Here is an 11752-nt window from a genome sequence, read left to right as displayed (position 1 = left end):
CAACACATTCACAGTTATGCCTGGCACCACAGCTACAGGGAAGAAGCTGGATCTCTCCAAGCTCACAGATGACGAGGCCAAACATGTGTGGGAAGTTGTTCAGCGAGATTTTGACCTGAGGAAGAAGGAGGAGGACAGGCTTGGGTAAGATAAAAGCTTTTTTTTTCTATTGATGTTTTTGAAAGTTTCTGAATGTAGTGCCAAATTACAACAAACAGAATTTGGGGTGGTTGGTAAGGGAGGGCCGGCTTGAAAAAAAATCGATTCTCAGGTTAAAATCTTTATTTGAATCATCTGAAATTGACTGATAAAACCCAAGGACAAATTGTTTTGTGTTTTACACTCTCCTGTAGATATATGAATCTATCAATAAGGCAACAGCTGTAACAATGTGGCTGTAACAATGCTCTGCTACTTTTATTTTCAAAGCGATGAAATGAAATATCTAAAAGTGGGGTTATTTGAGTTTGGATAATATAAAGTGTTGAACTGAGATCCACAAAAGTCTTTTTGATTCACGATCTGTTCACTCAAATAATACTGAGACTAAAATCCACAGCCAGAGCAGTAAAACTTTTTTTCAGCCTGATGTTCAGTGTAAGAATTTAACCCCCCGTGACTCGTTTGATGAATGTTGAAATGTGGTGCAACAGCCATCTTAGCCAATAACAGCCATTGGAGCTGAAGAAGAAGCCAACGAGGAAGTACCAAACACTGTAGTTTCTCTTATGACCGCTGGAGTCTGGCTGGTAAATCCCACAGACTCCAGTGATAACAGGTCCAACTTCTCAGCAGAAATAAACATGTTGACTACCTGGCTGGTACTCATACTGAACTGTTGTATTGCTTATGAACTTTTGGAATAAGAAAAATGTGTGATTGTTTTCAAAGGTTAAAAGGATTAGTTTATCCATAGGGGTCTATATGAAATCCCCACGTGATTAGAAACTGTCAGATATACGTTTCAGACTCCCGTATTTCCCAGTGTACAAGGAGTCACATGTCCAGGCTTCAAAGCCTGTGAGGCTCAATACTGTAATTGGCAATCTGCTGTTTTTTATTGAGATGAGGGATGATCAACCAATTTGCTTGATTTAAATTTAGTCGAACGGAGCTGAAATTACACATAGTGCTGAGAGATGGACTAACCTTGTTGAGCTGTGTCACAAACAGATGATTCACTCAACTGCTCCAAACCCAGTGAGCTACCACTGCTCACATGTCCTCTTGGCAGCAGTGACTGATGGATGGTTTAGATATCAAACCGTGGGAGGAAGAGGTTTAGAGGGAATTTCCTCTTATGCTTGGATGTGGAATGACCTCAGCACAGCAGCAGCAGAAGGAGCACTACTGCTCCTCTAGGATAATCCTCTAAATGAAGGCGCCCTTCAATGGTGCATTGTTGAAGCAAAATTTGCACCTGTTATGCATCTTCACTATACGTGTGGGTGAAACACTAAGATTAGATTTACTTTTTACTATTTAAATGATCCGGTAAAACATATAATCAGGGACAGGCGACCTCACTGAGGAGCCCTAAAGCAGAAAAAACATAAAACATGTGGTCCCATATTAAAATGACAGGAAACCACTTGCATTTTAAAGCTTACAGGAACCAGGTTTAAGCTATTGATCCGGTGTTACAGTCAGTTTGTCAGGTCAGAGTCATATCATCTACAGGTCTTTTCACATGTTACCTGATTGGAGCTTATGTGTGGACATGAGCAAACCCAGTTCTCATAGAGTTTGCTGTCATTACACAACGATCTGCAGAGCTCCAGCTGCTTTTACTCGACATGATGTCTAATCAGCCGGAGGAGGTGGATGGTAAAAACAGCTAATGGTCTGTCTTTGTATGACAAATCTTTTATTGAAACTCTGGCAGCATGCTTTTCAAACACAATGATGTTTTATTACTCATACGGTTTCAGGAAGTAGTCGGTGCCTTCACTTCTTTATTTATGGTAATGTGGATTTGAATTTAAGTGGATAAAAATGGCCATTTGTGGATCAGTCTTCATAATCCAATATGACCATGAAAGCATCTTTTTTAGAAATCTTCGCAAAAAAGAAGTACAAAACTGAATTAGTTCATTTACAAAGTGTTCAGACCTTTAATTCAGTAGCAGGAGTCTTGGCAGCAATAACAGCTTCTAATCTTCGCAAGTCTCTACTCTCATTGCACTTTTGCACACCTGGATCTGGGCAGTTTCCTTCTCTTCCTGACAGATCCTCTCAGGCTCTATCAGATTGGATGAGAACTGTGAACTGTCATCTTTGGGTCTCTCCACAGATGTTCTGTGGGCTTTAAATCCTGGCTTTGGCTACTCACAAACTATAATAATGTGCACCCCGTGTGGTCTGGAGCAGCTTTTCTTCACGGGCCTCTCTGTATTTGGCTGCGTTCATCCTTCTCCTTTTCCTCAATCCTGACCAGTCTTCCAAACCCAGTGCTGTCACCTCCTTGCTCAACCATATGGATGGTGTTAGCCAGACAATGAGCATTGCTTGGTGATCACCACATAGTGCATGGAGCTTTTATCAGACCAGATCATCTTTTTCCATTTTCTCTCAGAAAAAAACATTGTTTGCAGAATTCACAGTGGCTCCTGTCTTGTCTCTCCACCATAAAGGTCTGATTGATGGAGAGCTGCTGAGATACTTGTCCATGGCTTCCTAGACGATTTCTCAAACTCATTTCAAAACTGGTACCACGCTGTCTCCTTGGTGGTTCAGTTTGGTTCTGGTGAATAATGAGCTGAAATGGGGATTTTGTCCATTTAGAATTACATCACCATATTTAAAGCCCCAGTATGTAACTTATTTGGCGTTTTATTAGCATCACCATTTTTTACGTTGAGTGGCAGCGTGACCGTAGGTAACCATAGAAACTCAGCGGAGCTGTCGGCTCAGCCTGTTAAAACTGTCACCACTGTGTAGTGTGAGGAAGGACGGAGACACTGATGTTGCATTCAGGTGCAGTCAGGCAGACGGCCGTCGGCAAACCAACCGGATGTCATTTTACTTGACGAGAGAAAGACGGTAAAACATGGGTCAGGTAAACAATACGACATCACCATGACAACATATTGTCACACCTGTATTGTTTTGCCTCGTGCTGGTGGACCACTTGTTTATCCTGTTACATGCAGCGTCTGTTGTCTGTCTGACGTCTGCCCCATTTCACGTGAATGCAACCAAGAATACGTTCCGATATGCAACCGCACCACTAGATGGGGGTACTTCCTACTGTTATACCTTTAAGTATGCAAAACTTGTGGTCACTTCCTAAAAACCACTGTATTTTCTAAGATTTCTATCCAGGACAAATTGATTTCCTGCTTCTTCATACGCCACAGTGACCTCCAGGGAATCCTCCATGTTGTTTCTGGGCTGCGGATCTGATCTTTAACCATTTTGAAATGCTGCAGATTTTAAGAAACTTTCTTCATCCGGACACTTCTCTGTAGCTCCTTATTTCTATTATTTCAGGCTGAGATGGCTGAATCATCCCTATCCAACAAACTAAACATAGTGCTATTGTTCGTCTGCATGTGCATGAAAGGGTCATTTTCCACTGATTAACTTGCATTGCGACTGGTACCGTCTTGTCTCCATTCTGCATTTCCCACAGGCAATGAATGCAGAGTCAGACATCTGTGATAGTTTGTCATGGTTTTAGGGTTATTCTGTTTTTTGTTTACTTTTTCATCTATGGTGAATATTCTTAAAGATTGGCCGCTCATTCAGGAGTTTTGGACGAGCGGCTGGCTCTCCTCCTGTTTGTCCGTCCGTGCAGATAGTTTGTCAGCCTTTTTTTTCACAAATACAAGGACGACACTGTCCTTCAATTTCAGCCACTTAGGTTGCGGTTCCTGCCAAGATTCTTCAGCCATTTGTTTTCCATTCAAATGAGCTGTTGTTTGCAACTCAGGCAACTGCTGTTTTCATCCAAGGTTTCTCAAGTCTATAAATAGCTACAGATCCTCCTCATGTGGTTTACATATAAAAGTGTCACACCTAAATCTTGGAAAACCACATAAGTCGGACCACAAGATGAAGTGACTCATTTTGGCAAAGATTTAGATTTTAGGCCAACAAAAATTACAAATGTCCTTTTAATAGCTATTAGTAACAAATAGTGATTGGCATTTTTGTCTGCATTGAGTAAATGTTTAACAGTCAACTCTATGCAAGAATGTTTGCTCAACTTAAAAGCCCGTCACTACCACACGCCACACGCCCCTCCTGTCCACCCACTTCTCCGTTCCCACATTCAAATTCCTCAGAGAGATGCTTCAGTCACTACCGTTATCAAAGCCACTTGTCTGGCGAACAGTTCTGGTGAAATCCAGTTCTTTGGCCTCATGGTGGCATGAGAACAATAACAAATGTGCACAGAAAGGCAGAGCAGGATGATCAGTTCATCTCCTCCACCTCCTGCTCCTGTTGCTTCTGGGAAACGTCTGCACTCGAGGATTTATCTAGACCTCTACCTGTTCCTTCAGTCTAATTCCAACTAATCTCTAAACTAAACTCTTCTAACACAATCTAGAGAGTGCTAACATTTGTTTCTTACCAAGATGCATTTTTGCTACTAGCAACAATAGATTGAGATATAGTGGGAGTGGCCTGATAGAAGTTTGAAATACTCCACCTTTGTTTGCTCTGACCTCAAAGCTCCCTCAAATAACCCTATTAAAGGGCACTGGGTTTAGGCCACTGTTACATATGACTAATATATGACTTAGCACTCAAATTTAGCAAACATATCAATATGGTTAAGTTTCCATTAGGCTACAGAGCTTCATATATCACATGCACGGTCAGAGACCTGAGACCAACATCCAGGGACACCGCTTTCTTTATGCCACAGATTTCCTCAGGTCACATGGTTCGCCCAATCTAATGAGATTTTCCTTCTCTTATTTTCACTTCCACTAACCCCACAGGATATGGTAACGTGTCAGACAATTCAATTGACTTATTATGACGTCAAGATGAAGGACAGGGAAAAAGGCACACTGGTTTAAATTTGGGACAGAACATGTGAAACAGCAAGTTAAGTTAAACTAGAGAGATTAATGCCGACAGACATGGAGGGAGAATCACCATGTACTGTATGGGAACACCGAGGCGCAGACAGCTATGAAGACCAAAGTAACTTAGTGAACGTCTGGCTGCCGCACCCGGATTCCAGAGCTTCGCCAGTTCAGCAAAAGTGCTGCAGTACCTGCTTTTAATCAAAGACTGTGGAAAAAGGCTTTTTTTTTGATGAAGTGAAAGTGTATTATTTGGTATGACTGTCCAGAATATTATGAAAAGGTATAGCTATGATGCAAGGGGTATTTTCATGGCCATCATTTCTTTTCAATATTAAAGAAGAAAAAAATGTGTAACTTGAAAAGAAAAACTAATCATTTGGTTTTCAAATTTTACTAGTGCTGAATAAAGACGGTTGATGACGTCACCTTCACTATGAGCCTTGAAAAGATTCAGATGTCCCATAAAGGTAGAAAGCCTCATGCACACAGGCCTTTGGTTTTGTAGTTTCTTACATGAAATATGCAACATATTCAGTCCGGGGGACACTAGAAAAATAACCGCACACTTTTGAAGCGATGAACTGATGAAGATGTTTGTGTCTTTGCGTGTGCTGCATACAAGTTGCAGCTGTCAAGGCCCCCATACAAAAAAGAAAAAAATCTACAACTCCCGCTTTATGTAATCAATTTAATTTAAAGTAAAAATCATGTTATGTTTATGTTGAACTATTCCTTAAATGTCAGAAAAAGTAAGTGTGTGACAAAATAAAACAAATTCAGCACAACATTCTCTTACTGGAAACATTCCAGAGCTTTTGGTCAAATGTCATGGTCTTCTGCTCACACAGAAACCCCTAAAAGATCCCAACAGCTTAACAAATTAATTATTAACTACAAGGGGCGCCACCTTCGCTCACAAACTCTCCTCTTGGGAAGATATTGCAACGCATATTTATCTTTGGCGGCCATGTGTCAGTGCTTGGAAGGCCTGGAAGTTGCCTACAGCACACATCTCTTTTGAATCATAGAAGGGCATCTTGTATCTCAGATCTGTGGGATTTGATGTTTCAGAGGAGGGTAGATTTAACAGATATTACTTTTAAATCGCGTCGCTAATGCCCAGCAGCTGTATCTGCAAATGGTTATGGGATACTTACAAAGTATCCCATTTATCCCAATGATCTGGGCTATAATTTGAAAAGCATGGCCTTAAAAAAGCTTTAATAAACAATAAACATCCTCTCATCCTCAGTGATCGTCCTGCCAGACTCCACCCACACTGTGACATTTGGGACTTGTTATCTGGATTTTTCCTTCTTCACTACTGTCAGCATCTCGCAGTGCTGAGAGTCTGGGCGACACTGCTTCTTCTCCTGCAATCAGCACAAGTTTGGTTTAAGTGTTGCTCGAGAAAATGTCTGACTCGAGGCAATGAAGTCATTCATGACACACGTGATGAGCTGCCAAGTTACACAGAGAAGCGGAAGGATATCTCAGAGCAGGATTTAGTTCGATTCTTCAAGCTTCTAGGTAGAATACTGACATTTTGGTGAACTTATTGTAACATATACAGTAGATAGGTATTATTAGCCATGGGCTGACATAAATTGTGGTATATGATAACTGAAAGTTGCTCCTGAAACATCAACAACAGAATCAATCTATTTAATAGCAGAGACTGTTGAAACCCCACTAAGTTCACTAGTACTAGTACTGTAGGCCTACTTTACAGTATGGGGTGTTGTAATGAATCATATAATCAGTGCATCAAGATGCGGACATGGATGATTAGATGCAGGAGCAGACCATAATCGATTATAACAGAATGACATTGTTTGTTAATGTTCCGGCTGTGGCAAAAAATTCTGCTTGAAAATAACATCCTGGAAGTAACCTGTTTCATCTATAGCAGAGCTGTACGATGTGACTGTTGCACCTGCTATAGAAAGAAATGTCCGTGCGAAATACATATTTGTGTTTTTTCTGAATGGAGGCTGTGAGTTGAAGAGGTGGCACGTCACGCTCATTCCTGGTAGTTGTAGTCTGCTGTGATAGTGTCCCATTAGGGTTGCCACCTGTCTCTTACAATATGGAATTGCTCCATATTTGAGGATTAGATGGTGCGTCCCATTTTTGAACCAATAGGGAATGGGTTTGTCCCATATTTCCAAGTTGTATTGAATGCAGCATCATTCTACCCACATTCTGTTAAGAGCCGCCCCACTCTGCCTGTGATTAGGCAAAACTTACTGGTGGTTTCATCACAGATGAGAGTGGGTAAATTAAAACACTAGGTCTGACAGTGTCAATGACAATGACTGTCAGACTACTTGTAAAATATGTTTGCGAGTGTTTCCTGTGGCGGATGTACAGCCGCTTCAAGAGAACATCTTTTTCCATTCACAGCAAAGACTGCATGTGATTTGTTCACGAAGGGTGAGGTGTACAGTCGGATACACTGGCATTCATTTAATACACTAATCAAAATTGATTCTAAAACAAATGTATTAACTACTAATCAATAACTTTTTATTCCTGCACTTATATTACATAAGTGAGGGCTGGCTTATGTCCCATCTGTGTCCCATGTGTCCAAATTTGTAGCATTGCATAACTACATGAGGTTTAGTATTGTCATAGCTGTCATACTTTTGACTGTGTCTGAGTTCAGACTTACGTTTTGCTAAAAAAAAAAGTTTATATTTGACTGTATCCATCCAAACAAAACCATCTAAGAAGGCTGATTTGATGCATCATGAAATCAAATCGTTGACATAATCATAATCAAATCGAATCGTGAGACCGGTGAAGGTTCACACGTTAGTGTACTGTAAGGGTTGGGTCTAGTCTCTCTTTTCTTGGACTTCTGTTTGTTCCAAAAATAAACACAATCATCCTCTTTAAATGAACCCATAAAAAATAAACCCCTCATCAGTTTGTTACTTATACATCCCAGCCCTCAATAGCAGATTTAGGAAAAGTTATAGCACCCAGATGATGACCACCAAACTTCATATCTTGTACCATTCAATAATTATATGAGATTACACTGTATACTGTATTAGGGAGCATTGCTCTACAGTTCACTTAAATAAAAAGCAGTCATATTTGCTTTCATGGGACACATGAAAACACAGATGTGTACATAACATATGGATTCTAACAGTTATCAGGGCTGTGTCCATTAAAATCTAATCAAGACAACTGCAGTGACATTATATTTCATCTATCTTAATCAGTTTTTTTCTCATTGGTAATCACTGCACTAAGTGTTTCCTGGCGAAGCATTGCTGTATTCTGTGTCTTTACTTACGTTTCCATGTAATAAATCTGACATAATATTTACACAAATTTGCCAAACTGAAGCCATGTGCAGACAACCATGTATTCCCTTATATTTGTAATTAAATGGTATAAAGTTTGTTTCTCTAGCTGTAAAAACACAAAGTGAGTAATAAGTTAGACAGTACCTTTGTTCCATGAGAGCTCCACAGTTAATACCCCAGCATTTGGGGAAATGTGCTTATTTGTTTTGTATCTGGGATAGAGGGCTGCACGGGCCTGGAAATTAAGCCCGTACCCGGCCCGAGCCCGAGACTCTCAAACCCGACCCGAACCGAGCCCGAATCAATAAATTAAAAACCAGGCCCGACCCGACCCGTTACCCGAAGTGTTATTATGCAAAATGCATGTTATTTTCAAAGACATTTAACAGCGCGACGCTCGTCAAGCGGCTCGGAAGTGAGACGACTCGGTAGAGAGAGAGAGAGAGAGAGAGAGAGAGAGAGAGAGAGAGAGAGAGAGAGAGAGAGAGAGAGAGAGAGAGAGAGAGAGAAAGAGAGAGGGAGGGAGAGAGAGGTGAACACGGTCGTGTGTGTGTGTGTGCCAGAGCAACCTCACTCAGGAACCAGCAGAGAAGGACAGAGAGACGTGCCCAGCGACACCAGAGGGCAGCTGCATCTGGGCTCCTCTGCCCATACTGCGGACGGATGATTGGCTCACGGATCCACCTGAAGTGGCACCAGTCTACGAGTGGCACTAGCGACACACACACACACACACACACACACACACACACACACACACACACACACACACGCGCGCGCGCCGCTCAGAGAGCACTCGCGACCAACGGCCAAGACCAGCTGTCCGCGTGCAGCCCGACCCGACCCGGGCCCGAATTAATTAATTAAAAACCAGGCCCGGCCCGGCCCGATACCCGTCGGGCCTCGGGTTACCCGCGGGCTCGGGTCGGGTAGCCATGCTCTAATCTGGGAGAGGAGTAGTGAAGGACATGGTTAGACCTCTTTTTACAGTCTATGGGTTAGACTGGCTTTACATAAATACTATCAATGGGAAAGAAGCTTGTCTCTGGCTGTTACCATTTACTATTTGTGATTTTGGGAGTTGTGTTGTAACCAGTTCTTGACAAACAGCCATTGCCTTATCCAGCTAAAGTGAGCAAAAGTTTTGGTTTTGGTCCTGGTGATGCTATGGTATTACTAATCTTGGCAGAGTGTCAACAGCCCAAACAGCGTTTTGAGCCAGAGTGGACTTAGACCATGAGGTTGAAACAACTTTTCCCTTTGCTGAGATGTGCATTCAAAACATGACTTAGTACTGATTCCTTCAGCCAGAACAGAGCAGCATTGTTAGTGTTTGTTCAGATTTAACAGAAGCCATATTGCTAATGGCTAACAGATGTGTCTGCTAAGGGTTATGGGATTCTTACAAAGTATTCCATTTAGAGATTTCAACTTAAAATGGCCATATAGCCTACAGTACCTCTACACTACATAACCCATATAGGTGCCATACAATACAACTGCCTACAGTATGTATTTTAATACGTTTACCACAACTAGTCTGAGCAGGAATATCTACTCTGTAACTTTCTACAATTACAGCATGTCAATACTGCCATGTTCTCAGCGTCAGAAATTAGCGAGGGCCGCGGGCCATTTAATCCCCAGTTTGGCCAAGAATGGCCCAAAAATTATGTTCCGGGGGCCAAAATTGGCCCCAAATTTTCAAAACAAATGGCCTAGGCTATATAAGGTGAATGGTCCCGTTTAAGTGGATATAGAGCAGTTAATCAAATTAACATAATTCACTAAACGGATTATCACTATACTTAAAGGCCACTAATGAATAGAATATAATAAGTTTTACAGGGCTAAAGCCATGGACTAAACTGTCTACTCCAATAGATTGGCACTGATAGAGTCCTCCACTATGGGCAAGACCAGTATCACCAACATGTCAAAGAAGCGTACAATAGTGGTCTGATGTTGCATCAGCACTGACTGTAATAAAGTACAGAACACATCTGTCCACCTAAACTGCAGCCCCGCCCCCTCTGACAATCAGGCAGTGTCCACTAAGTCTTTCCACAGCATGCAATAAAGACTCATGACTGTCAAACATTAAAACTGAGCCACAACTATTTCACCTGAAACTAATCTCAGTCCAGCACCACACAAATGATTCCTCAGCACTACCACAGCTGATGCAAAACTCCCAGATTTCCAGGAAACATGTCTTACCTTGACTCCTAGTGTCCCAAAACAGTCAGTCAGCAGCAGCAGTCAGCCAGCTCTCCAAGTCCAACAGTTAGATAATCCACTGGTGTTCTCCTCATGTCCATCATGTTCATGCTGCCATCTGTTTCATCCATTGCTTTGCATGCAGAAAAGTTTTTAGCTAGCTTTAGCTTCGTCCTGACAACAGTAACGTTAGCCTAAAGCCTCAGACGTGCGACAAAAAAATATATAATCATATTTACAGGGAACCAGCCGAAGGGGAAATTATTTAGTTTTGGAACAATACTAATTTATCAGACGATTATTCGATTGTCAAAGTCCCACCGTCACTGCAGGAGCCGCTGCACACCTGTCTGTTGATTAACCTGGACTGGGTCGCCCCGGCAACAGTGTCCTGTAACGTTAGTTGCAGCTGCACCGACGTTTCTCTGTCTTCACAGGCCGACGGAACCAACCAGGCTAGGTAGCAACTGGTAGAATTTATGAAAACATAACTCTCGATATTATCTTGGTTTATATCTTGGTGGAGTTTTATCGGGTTCTTGTAGGGCTGTAGCCGATATCCGAGTACCTACTCCAGTACAGACGGTCGGACGGTCTGATGGGGGGCAGCAATTTGAACACATTAGCTTATTAGCATGATTTAGCGCATTTGTTTACTGTCACAACCATGGATGTATTATGGTCACAACGCGACCCGTCTATGTTCCCGTGTAGGTGCGCGTGTGTGCGCCAGTGCAAGAAATAGCCTACAGTACTACCAGTAGTGACCCTGAATATTCAGATATAGTAGTAGTAGTAGTAGTAGTAGTAGTAGTAGTGAAATATGCCACTCGAACAGTGCACAGTAGGACCTGTAGGTTGATTGGCAACTCTAAATTGCTCTATAGCTATGTGTGAGGTGAGCATTGTGGATAATCATGATAGACAATGGAACCACAGGACTACAAACTCAACATTGGCTACATACAGTAGCTCAGGTGTGTGTGTGTGTGTGTGTGTGTGTGTGTGTGTGTGTGTGTGTGTGTGTGTGTGTGTGTGTGTGTGTGTGTGTGTGTGTGTGTGTGTGTGTGTGTGTGTGTGAAAACATATCCTAAAACCGGATTTGACAGTGCTTTCTGCAATGAAATAGTTAAATGACATGATGTGTTTTACTATTTAGGT

The 11752-nt window shown here is 41.9% G+C and overlaps 1 protein-coding gene across 1 annotated transcript in view; it reads left to right on the top strand.

Annotated features, from left to right (window-relative positions):
- The window catches only part of mlphb (melanophilin b), a gene marked incomplete at its 3' end in the record, with an annotated part of 31521 nt that continues 19769 nt past the window's right edge, over positions 1-11752 (top strand). Inside the window, exon 1 of the mRNA XM_083996903.1 lies at positions 1-144. Within this exon, the coding sequence (XP_083853029.1) occupies positions 17-144 (128 nt within the window). The 5' untranslated portion in view covers positions 1-16. The remainder of the gene's footprint in view (positions 145-11752) is intronic.

The sequence above is a fragment of the Trachurus trachurus genome (genome assembly GCF_905171665.1).
Source record: "Trachurus trachurus genome assembly, chromosome: 21".
Lineage (NCBI taxonomy): Eukaryota > Metazoa > Chordata > Actinopteri > Carangiformes > Carangidae > Trachurus > Trachurus trachurus.
The sequence above is the reverse complement of the archived record's forward strand: the minus strand, read 5'-3'. Positions and strand labels throughout refer to the sequence as shown.